Below are 23,323 nucleotides of genomic sequence, written 5' to 3' on the forward strand. Positions count from 1 at the left end.
AAATGTAATGTGTAAACAGGAAGGATGGGGGAATATTAGGACATGAGGTAGCATTAAGTTAATGCAGAAGAAAACAAGGGTCAGCAGCTAAGATGGTGTAAAATGAGTGAGGGAAAAGTAATCTTTTCTAAATGAAATAGGCAGCCAGGGTGATGGTGAGTTCAACACTGGAAATGTTTTTTGGTTGTTTTTTTTTTTAAAGAAGGAAGGCCTTCAGGGCTTTCCACCTCCAGAATTCATGAGGTAAAACGCCCTCAGCAAAAAGATGTCCCAACACAGCAGCAGGAAGATACAAGGAGACGCCCAAATTCATACAGCCGCTATACTTAAAGCTCTTTGTTTGGGCTGATTTGTCTTGATATTTGTTTGCTTCCTCGTGTGGAATGCATATGTTGTCTGTGACAGTGTGTGTTGCATAAAGTCCAGACTGATTTAAGTTTTTTTTTTTTTAAATCCTTTAGGAATTTAAATCCTACAAACATTTAACAGAAAGGACAGACAGTACAAAAAGTCATCAGAAATACAACCAATATTGTTGCATTGGCAAGAAATTATAATTTACATGCTTCACACTTCAATTCATTCACATCAAATCAAATCATTACCTGAACTGTTGCAGAAGCTGGCTGTGCACCAGTCCTGTGAACTGGTGCCATCATTAGTCAACTGAAAAAACAGGAGAGCTGTGAGCTATGTCACTAACACCTGCAGAGACAAACAATTCAGGGCATTTACCCCCTCATTGTTAAAGGCGTTTTTAAAATATAGCTCAGCGATGATTGTGAAATGTTCGCCTTGTAGTTAAATGTGGTAACATGCCTTCAGTGGTACCAGGGGCAGCATGCAAACACAGACATGACTGTGCTGTACAAAGGGTTTCTGTTATTAAGAGAAATGCTTCTGCACCATCCAGTTTTTATCTTCACTTTAAGAGTAAGCTAACTTTCTCTGGCTCTTAATGGTTTATTGTGTTGACAGCTGGATAGTAACAGGAGTGACACAAACATGACAAACTAATGTGTGTTTTCATCCTTCTACAGCTTTTGGCAGCAGTTAAGTCGGAGAAAGGCGTGAGCTCAGTGGTGGACTTGTGCTGTTACCATAGCAACAAGGCTCTGGAGGCCATCCAGGCTTTCCCCTCCTCCGAGGCTCGATCTGCCTTGGAGAACATCGCCTCCGCCATCACCAAATTTTGACCTGGACACACACAGACGCACACTCCCGTGCAGCTTGGAGTGTCTTTGTCTGCAGAGGACAAGACCCATTGAACAGCTGACATTTAAGAGACAAACGAACTTCTTTTGATCCAGATGCTGGTTCATGTCTGGAGAAACTCTTCTGCTCTGTTGTGGAGTGTGCACCAGACATTTAGTATCTATAAATGGTCATCATTAAATAAAAGCACATTACTTCAGCATCATGTCGTGTGTTTTGTTGGCTCTGATGCATACCCTTCCTCTCCTGCATGGAGAAAATATCACGCCAGGCTGCATTTTAAAACCTGGCAGGTTATTGTTACCTTGCTTATCAGCAAAGGCACATACCAGGCAGAACGTAATTTAAGATGTTTTGAAGAATTGTTATTGTCATCTGGAAAATGTGCCATGAACAGCAAATGATGCACCAAGCAGTACTTATTCTAACTAAAATTCATTTTTTAGAGTCGGTTCATCCTGTTCATGACTGCACAGCACAGATGATGCTGAAATCATAGCTGCTGGATGTAGTGGGTGTTTGCCAAATTAAAGAGCGGCACCAAACCAGATGTAAAAATGTCTCAAAGTCATGTAGTACCAGGTATGTACCTCTGCTGATAAGCACAGCTGCAAAAAAGTTAGTATTTTTTAATGGAATTTGGCGTGATGCTCTCTCTACAGAGGAAACTGGCATGAATCAGAAGTAATGTCATCTGTGTTGCCTTATTATGTCTGTCCCCATGCCTGTGTATGTGATCCAAGTCAGCCCAGGGGCGGGGAAAGGTCACCCAGCCTCTCCCCTTGGCCCAGCCAGCGAGCACATTGAAGCTCCGCCAAGCAGTAATTATTAATGAAGAGACCTGAGCAAATGGACAGGAAATGCAGAGGTATTGATTGGGCCGGCTGCCCTGCTCTAAGCCGTACAGGCTGGCGCCAGCCTGGTGGCCTGTGGTTTCCCAGGCTGCTGTCTGCGGAGAGGGGGGGGTGCAGCCAAGGTGTGAAATCAGGCCACTGCTGGCAGCTGTCTGTCACATCCAGGCCACACCTGAAGGACAGAGCAGCGGAGACAGGACGAGAGGAAAACAACACTGAGGGTACACCGCTAACAAAGAAGATTTGTGTAGTTCCAGAGCACGGCAGCACGCACTGGTGACACATCCAAACATCTCTTTAAAGCTCCTGAATTTGCAGAGAACGCTGGCTCTAGAGCTATAAATGTCTACATTAAACTACGTATTTGACTTGCAAGAGAGGTATTTTACAAACTGTGAGCTTCTCTGTCAGGAATGTGATGAAACGATAGAATTGTGTTGATGTGCCAGTGACAGCCTTTAGGGTTCATCTTTTCAGATATGAGTTGCAGATTCTATATGAGTGAGCTGTCTTTAGACCCTCATCTCACACAAAAGTGGCTGAATTACTGTGAAATTTACAAATGCTCATGGTGCCCAGAGAATAAAGTGTGATGGCTTTTGTTGGCATCTGGCTTTTCCTTTAGCATCACAACTCGGTCAAAATGTTATTTATTGATGTATTTCAGAATGACACCGGGTTTTTCCTGAATCCACAACTTTTTAGCACCACCTGAAGAGCTTTCAGGAACAGACTTGTGTCAAATAAGGGAACACATAATCATTATCATTACTGTGTGCAAGCCCATCTTACTGTAGTGTGTAGTGACCCTCCAAAGGCCCACCCTGACTCAGGAGAAAACCTGAAACATCAACCAGATGCAGTGGCATAACATTTTGTACAGACATTCATGGGTTTTCCATCCATCCATCATCTGTACCTGCTTTATCCTGCAGAAAGTTGCAGGAGGCTGGAGCTGGCGTTTAGCAAGACGCAGTCAGACAAACAACCATGCACGCTCACTCTCACACGTACAGCCAATTTAGAATCATCAGTTAACCTAACAAGCATGTCTTTGCACTGTAGGAGGAAGCCAGAGAAAACCCACACAGGCACAGGAAATCCAAGCAAACTCTACCCTGCTGATGTATCCAAATGATTTCAAAAAATGGCTTTAAAATGTGCTGAAATGTCTCCACAACTGTTCAGTGGCTTGCCAGGAAGTTTTTTAGACATTCATGCCCCCGTCAGGGTGAACTGTAGCAACATGAGCGATCCATTGCAGTTCCCTATACAGAATAGAATAGAAAAAAACTTTATTGATCCCTTCGGTGTAAACCTCAGGGAAATTATTGTATAAGGTCAGTCAATGATGAACATTTTACCTGTATGCTGCTGTTAGCTTTTAGCTCTAAAAACCACTGTTGCTTAAACTGATACAGACTCCTGCATGGTTCCCTAAAGAAAAACTCAACTTTGCAGTTTAAGCTGCATCCAACTTGCACCATGTGGAGAAAAAAGTAATTTAGCCCAGTCTGGTGTGTAAAACAACAATTCACAGCTTGAAAAAGCTTGTGAGCTTGTTAGGAAAACATTCAAAGATTACCCGCTGCTATTATGGCTGCTTTTTCGAGTCTACTGTTTACATGTCGGATATAATGATATGATCAGATGGTATCAGTTTTGACAGTGAGAGGCAGAGCAGTGGAGGAGAGAGGGACTGGAGGTGAGAAATAGATGTGAGGTGAGGAGGAAGCAGAGGGGAGGAGGAGATGATAGGATATAAAAGTAGACAGTGGGGTTGAAGTGCAAGAGTAGGTGATGTGGAATGAACTATTTCAAAAACAAGCTCCTGTCTGTTGCTGGGTTGTACGTCCACTTCCTCTGCTGTTTTGGTTTCCGCTGCCTGGGCTTCCTGGGTACAGAGAGGTTCTGCATGTGCCAGGGAAAGCCTCAGGCTCCTTATGAAATATTTATCCTCGCCGTGAGGAGACATGAGGAAAGTTACATGGAAAGTTAAAAGGACCAAACAAGGGAAGAGGTTGGGGCACTGCCAGAACGACAAATATAGTTACTAAACAAAACTTTTTCCAGAAGATGGAGTCTGGCCTGAGCAATGAAACTGTTGCATGGACGCTCCCAGTAGAAATCAACTTAGCACTGCAGAAGGGGATTTGATGGGAAGAGTTGTTTTTTTATTTATTTTTTTGCTGTTGTTTTTAACTTCACGAGGAGAACAGCGTTCTTCCTGTGGTAAAGCTAAATGTTTAATGTAGAACAGAAATCATAGCATTTTTTTTCTTTCCAGACAACATTGCTGCTGCCACCGTTAATCTTTTTGATGTCTTCTGCGTAGCCCAAATAAAGAGCAGAATGAGGAAGGAGAGAGGTTTGTCAGTTTTATATCCTGCACAGCAGAAACCTGACTCTGTGTTTGCTTACAGTTTCCAGTTTGGGAGTCTTGGGTATCATGAAAGCAAGAGTTGGCAAGACTATAAGTTTACATCCAAAACATGAAGTGGGTAACAGCGGGCCTAGTGTGCCTGGCCCAGACGATGAGTGGTGTAATTACAGCAGGGTCCAGTGGAGAGAGTCGGTCAGCACAGTCCAACAGATTCCATTACACACACGCTCACACTCGGAAACACTGCTGTGGATGCTGGGGACTGAGCAGCTGTTAGCTTGTAAGTCTGACACAAAAGATACAGTCTGAAGGTTCAATTAAATGCCAGATGTTTTATTTTAAACATTGTATTTGTGGGATATTCTGTAAACGTGAACAGTTTTATGTGAAGTTTCTGACGTCACATTTGTCGCATCATGAGAAGCTTCCACTGAAACAGAACAATGGCGTTCTGTTACAGACTTTTCACACACTGAATAAAAATCATTTATAATAAAGCTAACTTCATCTATCTGATTAGACACCCTTTACAAATGGTTAATTAAATGCCTTAATAATGGCGACTAGATCCTCTAGTGATGTCTTATAGATTTTTAAATACATTTTTGGTTTACAAAGTCACAATAAATCTCTGTAGCTGGTGTCTGAATTCACCAGGAAGGCTGCTCCAACAGACTTCTGAGAAATGTTTGCAAAGTATTGCAACAAAAATCTATTATTCTGAACTTATTAAAGAGGATTTCCACTGAGTTCATACATCGAGATCAGTTGACTTATAATGAGGATTACTACTGAGGCCTGTAAAAGTGTGGGAAAACATTGTCCATGGCTGTGGAGGAGCTTTCAAACATTTAAGAGAATCTCTGTGTGATGAACTGGGACTGCAGAGTTTGACAGATGTGGGTATTTATAGGTAGGGAGGGTCTAATGAAAGATGTTGTCGAGACTGCACTGTGAGAAGTGTAAGATCTGCTGTTTTCAGAGCTGCAGCACAGTTTTTGGTCAGTTGTAGTGCAGCAATACCCCTTTGAAAAATCAGATTGGATCAGAAATGGTTGTAAATAGCATTTATTAATGGGTTTTTAACATGTTTAACGACAAACTCCAACCCCCTCTTTCAGGAATTAACAGTTAAATCTGCATTGTTAGCAGAAAAGCAGTTGTAGATAATAACCAAAAACATTTACTCAAGGACTTTAGTGAAGTACAATTTTGAGTGGCTTGACTCAAGTTGTTCCATTTTATGACACTGTACTTCTATTCCTCTACTTTTCAGAGGCAAATATTGTACTTTGTACTCCTTTACATTAAAGTGATAGTTCAAAACGATGTAAAGTAGTTAAATCATCTTCACCAACTCCAACATTACAGTGATCAACACAATAAATGCATCAATAATTTGAATCCAATAATATAATACACATGGAATTAACCATTCTGCGTGATGAGTACGTTTTCTTTTGGTACTTTAAGTATATGCAGTTCTAACACTTGTGTATTTTTCACCTCTGCAGATAATATAAAGAATGAAAGCTTCACAGAGAGGTGGAAGTGTTTACTGTCTGGCAGCCCAAAACTGTTAATTGGTTTATATTTGATCTGTTATTATTAAATTACTGCTTGACTGTACCATAGAAAGTGCCCTGACATGAAATAAATATTACCATATGAATAAATAAAAGTGAATTGAATTGAACTGAATTGAATTGAATTGAATTGAATTGAATTGAATTGAATTGAATTGAATTGAATTGAATTGAATTGAAGGTTCTTGTGACTAACGATTAAAAAGTTGTTAAAAGTGTCTTGTTGGGATTTATTAATACAAATACAATCCAAAAGCTGTATTTAAAAAATGCATTTCTTTGTAGATGTGAACTTTTTATGTAGCTTTAGTCAGTTAGGGACCTTCATCAGGTCGACAGTGAATGACATGACTGGCTATATACCGACATACCCATCTGTATCCTTCACCCTGCTCGTTACTGCACACTTCATGTTGCTGTTGGAGGTAGTAAGTGTTTGACAAATTTAGGACTGTAGCTTCATCTATCTGACAAAGAAAAAAAAACATTTTTTTTCATGATTGAGTTTTACAATATATTCTCTCATTACAGAATAATAATATTTATGTTGCTGAGAAACTTCACGACCTAAAAATGATCCTGTTTCCCTGTAGGATTTACAGTTTTTACAGTGGTGTGATTATCCTGTTTACAACCTGTTTTGGTCTTCATATTTGTCTTGTATGCATTTTACATTCCCACAGCACAAAGGCATGGATGTCAGTCTCAAATTATTGTGATTTAGTATCTGTGTTTAAAGCCTGTAATGGGCCGATGCCTTCACTGTGGCATATCCTGCCTCCCTTCCTTGTGTATACTGGGATAGATTCCCCGCAGCACCTGTGACCCTATTAGGAATGAGCCTTATGTAAAACGACTGAGTGAATATGATTGTGGGGTGATATTAGAATCTCCATTTGTCTTCTTGTGAATGGCCTATCAGTAAACACCTGCTAATATCATCATATAGCTGACGGTGATGGATTAAAGTCATTCTCCTGAGATGGGAACAGTATGGCTGATTGGCCTCTTCGACACAGACGAGCATATTGGCCAAAAATGACACTTTAACGAGCTCTTCCCCGTGTTAAGTGCTGCACGCCGGCCCCTCGTCGCAAGCCGTCGCCTGGCTGACCCTGGGCCGTGCTCCCCCCCTGCTCAGGGCCTGCTCGCTTCATTGGCTGACAGATCAGACTGCCATGGAGACAGCTCATTAGCCAAATAATGAGAACCACACCAGCCACACGTTGTCTTGTTATATCATCTCTGTATCGACATATTTGTGTCTGGGGACAGAACATTGGGTGCTACTGTGTGCATAAAATGGGCAATGATTAAGATAGAATTATGGCATGCGGAGGTCTTCTGCTCATCTCTGACTGACAGTAGAGGAAACTAGTTCAAGCTCAGCTCCAATGACCAGCTCTGCTTAACAGCTTCTCAATCAAAATTTTCTTCTGATCGCAACAATATGGCATAGATCCATTTGTTTCCCCTGGATTATTAATCACTTTCATGAGTTCCAGTTTCAGCTGCCACTAGCTCCATGTTTAAAGGCATGTCACAGCAAAGTTTTGCCTTCATAATCTTTAAACTGGGATCTTTTTGATTTTTGTAATGACAGACATACTGTTCGCTGTAAGTCGTAGGCAGAATAAGTGAAAATCTTTGAAATAAGAGCACTTTGTTCTCACACATAACCTGCTGGCTATTGTCAGTTTGACAGTTGTCTTCTCTCCCTGATGAGTATAATTATAAGTTTTATTTAAAGCTTATTTGAAAAAAGAGCCAAAAGCATTTTTTTTAAAGATTACTTCCTCATTTAATAAATAGCTTAACTGAAAGTGAGAACTCAGTCTGCAGGTATATTTGGAGGAGACAATCATCATCAAGTGCAGCATCAACAACACAACATTTACGCAGGTTACTGTTGCTTTCCCTCTGGTTGAGACACAGCACTGAACCTCTGGGCATGTGGAGGTACAGACAGGAGCAACCAGTCTCCTGTTGTTGCAGTCTTCTTCCACTTGGGGGCGATGTTGTCCACATAATGTTGCTTCTGTAGTTGCCAGAGGTTATCGCTGCAAAGGGAGAATAACCCCTACTTATTGCTGGTTTTCTTAACAACTTGTATTAATAGGTAGAGCATAAATGTATGTGTAAAATGTTGATTTTCAACAATAGCTATGGATAAAGACTCTTGAATTACTTGAAATTTTTATTCTCTTATGAATGTGTTTTGCTTTGGCTCAGCCTCCTTCCATTATTCAGAAACCATGGCTCCATGCATCAGATCAGCTCATAAAAGTTTTGTGGACAGATTAGTTCTGTCCTGTGCTGTTTCTGAGAAAGCCTTCATAAGTCATAGTGTTAAACTGTTTATTTCTTAACATTCAAGTTAAACAAAAACAAAGATTTTTTTTTTAAAAGACCACAATAGTAACTCTTAGAAGTTAAGTATTATAGTTTAAAAAAACAAAACAAAACACTACAGTATTATTTCTCATAACATAACATCACATTTCCTTTATTTAGTGCACGATGTGGCTACATGTGTTATAATTATAGAGTTATTTAATAGTGCCAGCAAACCTCCTGAGCGGAGCAGGTTCCAGGAGAAAAGGTAAAAGAAAAATCCATCCACTTACATATAACAGTCTTACATTCAAAATAGTTCTTGAGCAAGAGTACCTAATTATTTTTAGCCAATTTAACGAGGTGAACGGGGAAAATACATTTATATTTTAGATGTAAAATGAACGCTGTCATATTGTTGTACCATGTGACGTGAATATTTCAACAGAGGAGTTTCCAAGGGCAGTTTTTTCAATGTCTGTTTGTGTATTCTGAGAAATATAAATAAATATATATAAATAAATGCTGACCAAGCTAGGGCTGATTCTAGCTATTTTATATACTGTTGGTGAGTTGGTTTAGTTTATTGTATCACAGTCCATAAACTTTATGGTCATTAAATACCCTAATTTACTTTGCCGCAAGATAAAAGTAATAGAAATGCAAATACTATAATATAAACCTTTATCACTTTTAAAAGGTACCAATACCTGGACAATACAATACATACAATAAACAAGTTCATACATTTTAAGCAATTACTGAGAATGGGGAAATTTACAGAGTGCAGTAAAATGTAGCTACAGGAAGCAGACCAGTTGAAAATTGCTTTTAATTAAGTATTTATTTCTATTTTTATAATTTATAAGAACTATTAATGTATAAGTATTATATATTTTAGGTAAAAATAAAATGAAAAGGAGAATTTATAGAAAATCAAAACCCATCAAAATATGAGAGCCAAATTTGGCTAACTGTAGCTAAAGCTAATTTTCATTTCATTCTCCCCATCAAGGTTCCTGCACTTAAAATACATATATTTTTTAAAACTAATTTCTCAGCAATTATGTTTTATTTTATCCTGCCCAAACAAGAAAGGGGCTGAATTCTGCCATAGAGAATAAAAACTGCTAATTTTGTCATACTAAAATGTAGGCTAATTAGCCTAGCTTAGCGGAGTGGCAGCAGTCCATCCTAGCCTATTTAGTGTGATTAAACCGTCTTCCTTTTTTTTTCTTTTTTTTTTTTTACACTTTAGTTCATTATTATTTAGAAATTAATAAATTTAATCTAATAATAATTATCTGGCTGAAATGCCATTTTCTCGTAAATGCACTTATGATACAATGTGCATTTTTTAAAGTTGTGCTATGACCAGTTTCACCAGGCAGGTCACCCTGACAACTGAAGACCTCTCTTACTGGGTCTTCCTGCCCCAGTCCGGCCCCCTATGTGGGCCTCAACTAACTTATACACTTTTAAAAGTGCAGTGCTGGTATTAGGACAGAATTACGCTGGGTTTAACGGTAACATAGTTTAATAAATAGCGTACAAAGTGCACTTCAGTCTGCTTTCTTCCCTCCTGCTTTTTCCTCCACAGCTGTGCGGAAGTGACACAGCAGGCGCGCGCTCCGTCACGTCACGCGAGAAAGGGCAGGAGCCGAGCGAGAAAAAAAACATCAACAACAAGAACAACAATTAGCTGCAAATAAACAACCGTGACTGTCCGCAGACATGTCCAGCTCTTCGCTAACGGTCCTAACGATGGCACGGACTCGGAGAGGTGAGCTCAAACCGCCGGTCACCCGCGTTTACCGTTAATTCACCCACAGTCCGAGCAGGAGGAGGAGAAGGAGGGGGGGGGGACTCGTCCACGCAAACATTGCCGCGTCATTAAAATTCACAAACAAAATGTGGCAGCAATAAAGAAACGCTGTGCACCGCGATTCACGGTGGGGCGTGTTGTTGTATTGTTAAGTCCGTGGCGGGGGTTCGTACAGAGTTACGCTCGCTCGGCTGGTTTAGCTTCTGTTTTGGTTCAAGGGTTCATGGGCGGAAGAATGAGGAAGTAGCTGGTGATAAATGCTGGAGGGGAGCTAGGAGGGAACTCGGCGTATGGTGGCATGCACAATCTCTGCTAATAAGGAAAATGGACCTAACTCTATGTTGTAGGAGAACGTTTGATGTCAGGACAGTCTAATTATTTTACACCAGTTTGACGACCTTTGCAGAAAACATGCTCCAACAAATCCAGATGAGGTGTTTAGCTGCAAGCCTGAAGCTGGTCACATGGTGTTGCCATAACGGTAGCACACCAACCTCAGCATGCTTGTATGTTAGCTCAAACTGGTGCTTAGTAGATTGTAGCTGAAGTCACACAAGAGCTGTAAAAGCACACATACAGTATGGGTTATGTGGCATAAAGCATGTTTTTGTTGTGCTATGATTCATCAAGCATATTTGTTGATCCACTGTTACAGCCCCAACTGCAGCTAACTAGTATTTGTTTTAACAGTTAATCAACTAATTGTTATTTTATTATGCATACATACATACGTTAATCAACTAATAAGTGTTCCCAGAGCTCATGGTGATGTCTTCTTTTATAAGATCAACAATTCAAATCCCAAAAATCGTTACTTAATAAGACAGCGCTGAGACAACACATAGAAGCTGAAACTGGTGGATTTTTGTTGTTTAAAAACATTTAAACAACTATCAGAAGTACGTTTCTGTAAGTGACTAATAAACTGATTGCTTTTATTCCACTCTCACATTAAGTACGAAGATGCATCAAAGTGAATTAGGTGTAGTTTTTCAGTGACTTCACATTAGGGCTGTGCAATTTGGGGAAAATGTCTAATTGCAAATTTTCTTACAGATGCTGCAATTTGTTTTGAATTTTAAAAAAAGTTGAAGTCCATCTTCAGTTTACTGTGTTATGGAGAGATACCACAATAGACACCATCAATAGTCTGTCTGTCACACAAGGAGGATGGAATGAAATTCTAAAACCACTTCTTACACAACAGTTACAACTCTGGGTCAGATATGCTGCTAAATGTATAAAGTTTGGCTCTTACATATCAAGACTGGGATTAATGCAGTTGATTGGTAACATACAACCCTGAACCATGTAGTGTTGAATAGCATGAAACTAAAATATCAGTCTCATCTCAAATGACACACCTTCTGTACCCTTAATTACAGCCTTTGCAATTTGCTAAATAGTTTAGACCTACTTCATGCTTGTGATTTTTTTTCCCTAGGCTATGCATTCCTGTGAGCATGGGGACATTTCAGATGAAGCGATGCTTGAGAAAGGCAAGTTCTACATCTTTATATGTGTATCTACAACAGCAGAGATTCCCACTGACAAACAGTATGTTTTTTGTTGTTTTTTTGGTTTAGCCACATTCATTTCTTTCAGCTACAAAGGAACAAAACATGAATCTTGCATTATTTGCAGAACACAAGCATGTCCAGGACGTTAAGGAGGAGGCAGAGGACTTCGCTATTTGTGAACCACCTCAAGGACGTGGAGGAGGATCTCCTGGAGCCACTGAGGCTAGTAAAAGGTCATCTGCAGAGATGGGCCCTGACACAAACCAGTCGTCCAGCAGCAAGAGAGCCAGAGTCTCCAGAGAGGTAAAATGAGTTTAAATCATTATATCCAACTAGAAATATTAGAAGACACCAGAGAAACTTTACATACCCTATACCATACTACTGCATGTTAAGTTGTTACTATAAATCCATATTTGAATGTTATTTATTCTGTCTAGATGAGGCGGCACATGATGGACGAGAGCAGCAGACATGAGCCTCTTTGCCTCACCACAACTGGAGAGAAGAGGGACTGTGTCCAGGAGAAATCCAGAGTCTCCTACAGAAAGCCTCTCTTCAGCATCTCCCACAGGATCTCTGAGAGGAGGAACACACCGAGTCTGGAGCAGCAGGCCAGTCATGATGGTGTGAACCAGCTTAACTACAGCAGCATCTTCTCATCTAAGCTCCAAAGTCCGGAGCAAAACGGCCCAGTGGAGACCTCCCCCACCTTAGACACTTTAGGGCAAGCTTCAACAACAGACTCTAGTCTTTATCCGCTGATTGAGAAAATGTTTTTCATTCTCAATACTCTGAATTCAAGCATGACCCAACTGCATAGTAAAGTGGACTTGTTAACCCTAGAAGTCATGCGGATAAAGAAGCAAATCAAACCAGCTGAGATGGTGACGGAGTTCCAGCCTCCCCCTGAGTATCTGCTCACAAGTGATGAATTGAACCAGCTGATGGAGCAGACATCCAGTGCTGGGGAGCTTGGGTGTAGGCTGCTGGTGCATCTGTTCCCAGAGCTGTTCAAAGCCAGGGAGTGCTCTCATGATTGCATGGCAAGCAAGAGAACGCTGGAATCTCTACATCTGCAACTGATCCGTAACTATGTGGAGGTATGCTACCCTTCGGTGAAAAACAACAGCGTCTGGCAGGAAGAATGCCTCCTTCAGATTAATGACTTCTTTAATCGCTTCTGGGCGCAAAGGGACATGGAAAGCGCTCGGCTGCTCAGGAAGCAGACAATCGCAAGTGGTGTCATAAAGGATGAACACCCTCAAACCTATCGTTTCATAAATGAGCAGGGTCAGGAGGAGCATTTATCTCTAGATAACCAGCAGGGCAGCCTGGCTGCATCAGACCTTACATTCAGTACACAAGGCACAGAGGAGTTGGATGAGTTTTCCTCCCCAGAGGATTTTGTTATTTTTCTTATGCACCGTCTCTTTCCTGAGGTTTTTGAAGAGGGGAAAATGCCCGAAGGCTCCAACAGTTTTAGTAGTGTGGGGCAGCTGATTCTGGACTCTGACAAGATGGAGATAATAAGAAAGTACATGGAAGCAAATTTTCCTGATGTGCCTGAAGACAGCTGGCTTCAGGTGTGCATTCAACATATGGAAGATGCACTTGAGAGTCCTCACAGTAATGGAAATGGAAGTGAACCTGACAATATTATTGATGAGGGCTATGACCTGGCCAGCCTTCCTGAAGATGTTTCTATAATTAAGGTTCCAGAAGTGACTGAATACGAAAGGCCCAGTCGCAAGTCCAAAAAGTCGCTGCTTACACCTGTGGATTTTGACAATCTGGAGATTCCTCTACCCGACTTCACTGTTCCCCAGGATTACATCTTGTCCAGAGAACAGCTGAAGAACAACTATGAATGTAGCCTGTCCATTGGGAACTTTGCCTCCCGGCTGCTGGTCCTCATGTTCCCTGAGCTCTTCACCCATGAGAACACTAGAAAACAGTACAACTGCAGTGGCTCTCTTGGGAAAAAGCAGCTTGACCCTGTTCGCGTAAACCTGATCCGTCATTATGTGCAGTTAGTCTACCCTCGGGCCAAGAATGACAGAGTGTGGATGTTAGAATTTGTGGGCAAACTTGACGAGAGGTGCAGGAGACGTGACACTGAGCAAAGGAGATCCTACCTGCAGCAACGTAAAGTGTATGGTCAAGAGTCAGAGCAGGACTTTCTTTGCCAGCTGAACCAGCTGCATCCAGAAAACATTAAAGAGGATCTAGATATTCCGTCTTTACCTCCTGAGAAAAGTAGCAAAGACTTCTGCAAAATTCCTCTCGATGAACTGACTGTATCCATACCTGACTTCCCCGTACCTTCTGTCTACCTGCTCTCAGACACTGAGGTACGGGAAATCGTACAGCAGTCTCTCTCTGTTGGGAACTTTGCTGCCCGCCTGTTGGTGCGCCTCTTCCCCGAGTTGTTCACCCAGGAGAACCTGCGGCTGCAGTACAACCATTCAGGGGCCTGCAATAAGAAGCAGCTGGACCCCGTGCGACTGAGGTTGATCCGTCACTATGTGGAAGCAGTGTATCCTGTGGACAAGATGGAGGAGGTGTGGCACTATGAATGTGTGCCAAGCATTGATGAACGCTGCCGGCGCCCTAATCGCAAGAAGTGTGACATTCTCAAAAAGGCCAAGAGGTCAAGCACTGTGTCCTAGTTCCAGTATCTTGCAATTAGGCATCACTTGGTCATTAAAATAATTGCACAGTATATAAGCTGAAACCGCATTGTTGAACTTTTACAAACTGTCCTATGTAGGATGAAGCCAAGCTGTTATGAGTTTCTTCAGTACTATACTTACTCATATTTTACCTTTTGGCTACAGCAGCAGATGTTCTAGTTTATGTAGTCTTATAATTGTTGGATTAAAAAGTTAAAACTGCTCCTATTTATAAGCCAAAACTGTCATAGCTTATCTAACATACTTTGTTGATAAATGTTGTAGCCTTAAAAACAATAACAATGATAGTAGCTAACAGCATAGTTCACACATTCGCTCTGAATAGAAATGAATCACAATGATGTGATATATTTCCATTGCAGTTACTGATGTAGCATTGTGCCACCACTGTTTTAATAACAATGTGCTTATGTTAAGCCTTCTTATAGAAGTTTATATTATAAAGATAATTTAACATGACAATGGATCATGATAACATATTTCTAATAAAGACGTAACTATAAATACAGCATGTAATTGGACTGTTTTGCATTATAGTGCTTACCTGCTCCTGTTGTAGGTAACTTGGACACACTGGATACTGACTGCAGTTTTACTTCATCTCACAGTAAATATCTCTTTGACTGGTACTACTACCACCGACCCAACATGCAAAAAAGGGCCACATGCTCCCCATCAATCACGTCATGGAGACATTATTTTCAAAATGTTAAATTGCACCTTTATTGGTGGGCACTCACAGTATAGAGGAGAAAGGTACACAGTAAAAGTGATTCTCCCAATCAACTGCTTGATGTATGCAACCACTGAGAACTGTTACCTCAGCATTACACCTTTTGTAATCCATTCTGAATCCAACTTATTGGGAACCATTCAAATGCCAGTCATTTGTCAGCATTCATTTCTCTGTCACATTACAGTCAGTATTGTCCTCCGCAAGTTCATGGCTTAAAGGCCTCACCCTTGGGAAGCTCAAGAACCTTCCAGCGCCTTATGGATACTTTGAACTTTTCTGTTTTACTGGATTCACCCAAAACTCTTTGGAGGATGACTCTCATCAAGGTAACAGTGTTTGTTTCTTGGTTCTGTGACACCACCAGGTCCAATGTGTCCCCAACTTTGACCTGAATAAAGACCGAAACATGAGTTACAACAAATGAACGAGAGTTCAAACTAGACTAGGTATACGTTATAATTAGAGGATGACACTGTAAGCATGCGCCACTCACTATTTTGCCTTTCTTGATGAGTTTCTTTCCATTTAATCTGAGGTTGTCGTTGTAGAAGGCATCCTCAATTTTACTGTTAGAAGACAAAGGGAGGTTAGTCTCGACTCACGTTCACAAAAGGGAAACATCCTGAGGTCCCTGTTTTTGATGTGACTTTTATATTTTAAAAAATTATCTAATTATGTTCATGTATCAACAATCAGTTCCTCCTAGAACTCCAAGACCACATTAGGCAGCATTTTCTTACTTATTGGTTTTAAAACTCAGCTTGGTTTAAACCATTTCTGCACCCAGTCTTGGATTCTATAAATTCAGACCAAACCTGTGCTATCAGTAACCATGCCGTGACTCACTTGCGTGCTATGTCCAAGCCAGCTTTCATGACAACATCATAGCGGAAAGACTGCACATGTTTCTCCATGTCCTTATAATCCTTTGGTTGGTCCACATCTTCAGAATCACTGGCCTCTGGGTCTTCTTCATCCTCCTCCTCCTCCTCTTCCTCCTCCTCCTCCTGTTTTGATTTAGCAGCACCTTTCTTCTTGTTGCTTTTAAACCTCAGATGATGAACAGACCAGCTCCTGACAGCGTCTCTGCAGCGGAGAGCCGGTCTGTGGCAGCCAAGTGCAGGGAAAGCCGAGCAGCCCCACAGCTGACGTGTATGAATGGTCCTGGGACACCACTCGGTCTGTCTCAGTCCGTATCCAGCAGCCAACAGGTGGTGAGCGTTCAGCCTTCCCAGCTGCCTCATGGCAAGTGCCTGCACTACCAAGCTCTGCATATTGGAGCTCCAACCAGTCACTGTAAAAATGGGTTAGATTAAGGGTAAATTACTGATCTTGTGACAAATTTAAGTATAAAATCAACATCTCAACAACCTTGTGATATAAGCAGTAACAATATATTGACATTTTAAGTACTTTGCATTAGGACGGCAACTAACGTTTCTTTTCCATGTTAATTAATTAGTTGTTTGGTCTGTAATATGTCAGAAAATGTCAGTTTTGCAAAGCTCATGATGAGATTCTCAACTTCCTCAAAGCAGCTGTCTTTGGTGCAAAACCCAAAGGAATTCCGTTTACTGTCATAGACAAGTAAATAAACCAAAAAGTATTCAAATTTAGGAATCCAGCATCAGAGAGTTTGACTTAGCTTTCTTAAAAAATAGATTACTCAAACTAATTAATAAATTCGCGAAAATAGTTGGTGATTAATGTAATAGCTGATAACTACCCAAGTAAATAACTAATCAATACATCAGTTCTATGAATTCTGCAAGAGGCTTGAGAAAAAAATTACAAAGCCATCAAAATTCACAACCTATGATTTAAATCAAGCTCAATATTTTAAGACACATTTCCCTAAATGTCCTATTTTATCCCATAACTTCACTAACTAATGTGTTGTATAAGTCGATATACATTATATTTGATTAGTGATGCACGATATAAAAATTTCTGGCTGATACAGATTTCTGATTTTGCCGAAAACCAATATTACCGATGTCGATATTTAATTATTGTTCACACTGAAAATTGAGTATGAGGAAGCACTGTGAGAATGTGAAAAGTATTCAAATATTCAAAAGAAGCCCATACCAAATTAGACCACATAGTCTTCTTTATTATGTAACAAAAGTAAAACATATTTAACATATTTAACGTTCAAGTCCAGGACCATTTAAGTAAAAACATCTGTGAAATATCAGCGATATCAAATGTAGAGACGAAGGCACTAATGTTAGACAATCATTGGTTTTCCACATCGGCTAAATTTGTTCATTGGACCGATACCGATATATCGGGAAAAAAACCCACTAATATCGGCCGATACCGATGTGGTCACCAATATATCATTCATCCCTATGTTTGATTTTTTTTCTGTTGCTTATGCATTTGCAAAGATTTAGGTACTGACTGCCACTAATGACGTCATGACGCAAACGTTACGACTGATACTAAAAACAAATGTTCCAGACAAAAACAACAATAAAAAAAAGAACATAACAAACAACGAGTGTTCATACACCAAATTAAAATACGAAGAAAATCATCAAATGGACATACAGGAACAGATCTTGCACTAATTTAAGTAAAATTGTTTATTTTGTATATTATGAATTTAAAAAAAATAAAAATAAAAACAAATGTTAAAAATAGCTGAAGTAAAACACAAACAAACAAACAATTAAAAAACTGTCGATTAACCGTACAACATCGTTGATTATGTCAACTACTTGCAGCAGCTCTAAAGGTTTCTTGGATTTACCTCTATGACAAAACCAAATTTAATGTGGCATTCAAAATAAAAGCCTCACTTCATTTCGACCCCTGGTTTGCGTCACTCGTGTAAAAAAAAAAAAAAAATTGTACATCCAAGACAGCTGCTTTAATTGTTCTACATAAGAACAATTAAACTAAAATGAAAAACTGCGGTGTGATTATTTCTTAAATGCCTTTGTCAAAATCCGGAAGTCAGTCTGTTGACACTAGTCAGTGAAAGCGACACAGAGTTACAGGAGGCAGTCTGTTGTGGTCACACACTGTGGACAGTCTACGGTTGTGGTGCACCGTAGTTTGTCTTTTGATAGTAGCTGCTGGTTGTGCAATGTTTATTAGTAATTTACTGCAATGTCTGTCTGCGTTACATTTTTTAGGCTGCAGCTTAAACCGAGCTGCATCAGCTAAAGCTAGTTAGCTTTACTTCACTTCTGTGAGCTCGTGGACTCATTATTTCACCTGCCGCGAGCTTCCAGACCAGTAAGCCCAGTCCAGCCAGTCTGACCTCACAGCCCAATGTTGAATATGAAGTTACTGACATGCAGGTGGTATTTGGCAGAACACTCACCTATGGAGTAACCTTTCCTTGCCTGTTGTCACAGCGTTTCTTCGCTCCTCTGGTCGTGGTAGTTGTACAGCAGCTGATATAGGTGTACTGCCACCTACCGCAGGGACGGAGAATCGCAGCGTTATGGCTCAAAGAGTGTACAAAGGACTGTTTAAAGTCTTTATTGTAATATGCAGCAATAACAGTTTATCAGTGCAATGAAACTATTAGTTCCCTGCGTCTCTACCTATTGCAGCGATTAACCTATTTGCAGAATACACTCATGAAAAACACTTATCACTCGCATCCACTCAGACACACTGAGGTATAAATATTGAATATACATTAACAGTGCAAAACAGGATATATGGGCCACAGGAGAAAAAAATACCAAAACAAAACAAAAAAAACAACCTGAGCTGATGATGAAATTAACAGAACTTTTTTTTCAGTATTCATAGCAACATAATCACATTTCAGGACAATATAATTATATTTCTAATTGTAGCTGCAAGGTGGCTCAGTGGGTAGCACTGTTGCCTCGTAGCAAAAAGGTCGTCAGTTTGCATCCCAGTGTGGACACCCGGGATCTTTCTGTGTGGAGTTTGCATGTTCTCCCCGTGTAGCGTGGGTTCTCTCTGGGTTCTCTGGCTTCCTCCCACAGTCCAAAAACATGCTGAGGTTAATTGGTGATTCTAAATTGTCCATAGGTGTGAATGTGAGTGTGCTTGGTTGTCTGTCTCTCAGTGTGGCCCTGCGATAGACTGATGACCTGTCCAGGGTGTCCCCTGCCTTGGGATAGGTACTAAGTCAAGGCAGGTGTGTCTGTGAGCCTCCACTCTGTGGTTACTTTTGCTACATGCAGTCAATACTGCTGACTCTATTTGTTCTGTGCTTTGCTGTAAATGGTAAATGGTAAATGGTCTGCACTTACATAGCGCTTTGCTACCTTAGCGACACTCAAAGCGCTTTACAATGCGTTTCTCATTCACCCATTCACACACACATTCACACACCTGCTGTGTGCAGGAAAGGGTTCACGTCAGGCTGCCATCCAGTCATGTAAAAGCAGTCAACAGACTGTAAAGAAGCAACCAACCTGCAGCACTGCTGACCCTTGGCCTTGGACTGCTTTCTTGATTTTGGTACACATACAGTATATGAAAAAAATCAAGTATTCAGCCTTTCCTGTGATGTGATGTTTTGCCCTTTGCTGAGTCTGGTTAGCCACTCTAGCACTTTGTGGGAAATGGGTCAGTTGTATCCAAAGTAGGATCAGGCAGAGCAAAAGGGAGCACACCAGACTCCACTGTTCACAGACGTTCTCCATCCTCTGGTTTGACATCTTTATAGAGAAGGATTCACATTGCAGCAGGATCATGAGCCCAAACACACCTCAAAGCTTTGACCTGAAGACCAAAGAAGGTCAAGAAGGAGTGCTGACTGTCTTAAATTCTCCTCCACAGTCACCTGAGCTCAACCTCACTTTTCAACATTTAGGTACTTGAAGACTGAGAGAGACAAACATCCAGTATAAACAAACTGGTGATGCCCATGAAGCTCAAGTGGTGCTGTCATTAAAGCAAGAGGGGCAAACACATACTAAGATATTCTAATTCTAAGAATTAGTAGACACTTTTCAAAAAATTAAGTTTTCACTCAAATTGTTAAGCTGAAATTATTATTTAGAATAAATAATGTAAGCTGAAAATGTACCATCACTCATGACTATAAAACCATCTCTTACTTACGCTGCATTTCTTTTCAGTGTAATTATTGGTTGTTATCCCAAAGACTGAATTTATTTTGTAAGCTCAGCTGCCATCAAGGTAAATGGGTAATCACTTTCTGCTGGTGTAGCCTGCATTAGTTTAGAATTGTCAGATTCAGTGCCACAGTAGAAAAGACAACACTATCATCACTGTGTCATTTTGAAAGACTTTCTGGTATTTTAACAAATATGGTAATACTTATCTGCCATGGTGCTTTCAAAGGATTTAAATCCACTCTTCAGTAAAAAAAAAAAATCTGTTTTTTAAATCTTGTTAACATGTCCAAGTGGTGTTTTCTTATAGACAGGAACACAGACCATCAGTGAAATAAACACCATGGCTGAGCATTTTCACCTTGAAACTGCAGTGTACAGATGACAGTCTCAAATACACAGATTCAGGTCTCGTATGTGTCAAACCTAAGGAACCAATCCTGTATCCCAGTATTGCAACAACAAACCAATTTATAGTTTAACAGTGTTTGAGCTGAGTTGTAGGATTATTTCAATAGTAAGAAAAAATCTAGATATGTAGCTTTGATACCCAGAGATGAGTTTTTAGGGTTTAATCAAAGACCAGAGAGGGACTTAGAAAGGAGTGCAACTCCAAAGAAAGTAGGGTTAAAATGAATTTGAAGTGTAATGTGTTTATACATTGTATTGGCTATAATTATTAGAGGAAAAGTAAACATGCAACACAGTCAGTTTTTGTTGGCCTTTTTCACAGCAGGGAAAAGCACAGGTGTTAGTAGTAACATTACCACCAACTGTTGTCCCATGGTAGCATTAACAAAACCTCACACCTGAAACTAAAGCACTTGAATGGAATTTAGCCATCAAGTATTTTATTATCTATACCAGTGCTTTTTTTTTTTTGCTGTGACATATAAGCATGTCCTCAGTGAAAAACAGCCTCTTAGTTCAGACTCTCCCACCCAGATATTCCCAGTGACTTTGAGGAGCCAAGCCAGCAACATTTTTATAACTGTACATGGGTGTGACCCAGACATTTATTGCAACGTTTATTTATCCAGCATAAGATGAATTCAAATACATATTTTGAAAGGTAATCAAGTTATTAATACAGCCCGTTTGATTATAATGACGATAACATTTCAAACTTTTTACAAGAAGCTTCTTTGAGCATTTGTGTATTTGTAATTATATCAGCTTGGATACTTTATTACTTGAAAGAAATTTACATCAACATTCAGCTCCACTACAATTCATAATGTCTAGTGTCACTTGCAACAAGTGCATAATACTGGAGTCACTACATTATTGAAAACAATGTAAGAATGGGATGTTATGTGCTTAGAATGCATACAATAAGTTCATGTTAGATGCTATAAAAAAGTTGGCATTACAAAGTTTGTATAATGTCAGTGTGTAAACGTGAGTGCATTTACATCCTTGCATATACTGACTGTAAACTCTCGTCAAAAGAGTCAGAGATCCTCGAGATAAATCAGCATCCAAAGTCTCTTTTAGTAACATGTTGGCATGTTGGTGCACACTCTTTTAACATTGTGAGCATGTTCAGTATACACTGAAGAGTGAAATAACAATTTTACAGATTAAAAATGGAGAGTTATTCCTTCACTATAGACACATAATGAACATATTTACTACAGTATATCATATATGCTGGTGGCTTACATTCATGTATGTTGATGGTTTTTAACACAGTGTCTCAGCAGTAGGAAATCATGCAATTCAGACATGGATTAAATGATCTTATGATATTTTTTTGCAGCTAAATCCACACTATGTTTTGTTGTTTGATGGGTGGTTAAATGTACTATAGACTGAATATAAACCAGTCTTTGTCTTTTCTGTCCATGTGATTAATGTAATGACATGTCGATGTGTTGTACCACAGTTGCGGCCAGGTTTTGTCGTGGCAGTAGGCAGCAAAAAAGTCCAATTTAAGACAAAACATTCAAACCATTCATGTACTTGCTGAACTGATCATGGGTGATTGAGTTTTCATAATGTGTTTAAGTCTGTCCAGGTGAAGGCTCATGTGACTGGACAGTATTCGTGCTCCAACTATTTTTCAGTTTCTGGGTCAGTCAAGACAAATGAATCAAATGTTAAAGTAAAATCCAGCTAAGCTGTGCTCATTCTGTTTGGCTGTTTCTAATTTCCTTGCAGTTGCCCAAACTGTGACATGGTGTCATTGCATTGAGTTGATTCCAACATTTATGTGAAGATTTGAAGGACAAAAATGTTACAAAAGCACCAGCTGTAAACATCATGTTTAAGTGTCAGTCACTGAACATCCAAAAGAAAAGGATGCTTCTCTCTGGAGCTGCCATATAGCACCAACAGTCAACAGTCAAACGAGGAGCATTCCATCAAAGAAGAAGCAAAGATACACCAGAATGCAACTCAACCACAGGACCAGTTTGTAGTCTACTACTTTCCACTAACAGTTTAACTCACAGCTGAAAATCAGCCTATGCCATGTCTGAAATTGTTTTTGTTTTTTCCAAAAAAAAAAAAAAGGCATTCAAGAAATGTAGAAAGAAGTAGATGATGCATGTTAATAAAAAGTAGTATACAAAAAAATTAATTACAGCACTACACATAAACTGTGAAAAACATTACAGAATGGTTAAACAGTGAGAGCAAGTTAGTCTCTTTTGATTTGGAGGTTTCCATAGTGTTCAGTGTCTCTTTGTGACATGAATCAGCATCAACATATTTGATTGAGATTCCTCCTTTCAGTTTTTCACTTGAGAAGATGGTCGTTGTCTTCACAGTTATTGCTGTAATTGGAAGCAGGTTAAACTTGTCAACGCTGCTCCAATCTGTTGTTGACAATATAATCATCAAAATCAGCCCCAACTTTGTGTGATGCTGAGATTTCACTGAATGAACATGAGATAATTCAACCTGTTCACCGTGACCTCTGAAAAGGTCTTATGAGGTAACTGCAGCTTCAGTTTCATATGCACTGTAGCTACATATGAGATCTTAAAAGCTATGGCAAAGCTGTACAGTGTAACAGTCGTTGTCTCCTTGGATTTTACTGGAAGCCAAGCAGATTTTATTTTCTGTCTGTGTGTCTTTGTATGT

The 23,323-nt window shown here is 39.9% G+C and overlaps 3 protein-coding genes across 3 annotated transcripts in view; 2 read left to right on the forward strand and 1 right to left on the reverse strand.

The window, feature by feature from the left end:
• The window catches only part of pdss2 (prenyl (decaprenyl) diphosphate synthase, subunit 2), a 38,262-nt gene extending 35,585 nt beyond the window's left edge, over positions 1 to 2,677 (forward strand). The window contains exon 8 of the mRNA XM_008301826.1: positions 1,041 to 2,677. Within this exon, the coding sequence (XP_008300048.1) occupies positions 1,041 to 1,196 (156 nt within the window). The 3' untranslated portion in view covers positions 1,197 to 2,677. The remainder of the gene's footprint in view (positions 1 to 1,040) is intronic.
• A 7,349-nt stretch (positions 2,678 to 10,026) lies between these two features.
• Positions 10,027 to 14,924, forward strand: bend3 (BEN domain containing 3). The gene is made up of 4 exons (XM_008301839.1): positions 10,027 to 10,155; positions 11,642 to 11,696; positions 11,842 to 12,020; positions 12,158 to 14,924. Exons 2-4 carry the CDS (start codon positions 11,645 to 11,647, stop codon positions 14,387 to 14,389), a joined length of 2,463 nt encoding a protein of 820 aa, XP_008300061.1. The 5' UTR covers positions 10,027 to 10,155; positions 11,642 to 11,644; the 3' UTR covers positions 14,390 to 14,924.
• A 187-nt stretch (positions 14,925 to 15,111) lies between these two features.
• On the reverse strand, positions 15,112 to 18,555 carry mtres1 (mitochondrial transcription rescue factor 1). Its single transcript, XM_008301851.1, has 4 exons — positions 18,490 to 18,555; positions 15,996 to 16,443; positions 15,643 to 15,715; positions 15,112 to 15,537 (listed from the first exon to the last, which is right to left on the reverse strand). Exons 2-4 carry the CDS (start codon positions 16,421 to 16,423, stop codon positions 15,355 to 15,357), a joined length of 684 nt encoding a protein of 227 aa, XP_008300073.1. The 5' UTR covers positions 16,424 to 16,443; positions 18,490 to 18,555; the 3' UTR covers positions 15,112 to 15,354.
• Positions 18,556 to 23,323: the final 4,768 nt, after the last annotated feature.

Source organism: Stegastes partitus, unplaced genomic scaffold (assembly GCF_000690725.1).
Source record: "Stegastes partitus isolate 25-593 unplaced genomic scaffold, Stegastes_partitus-1.0.2 Scaffold36, whole genome shotgun sequence".
NCBI lineage: Eukaryota > Metazoa > Chordata > Actinopteri > Pomacentridae > Stegastes > Stegastes partitus.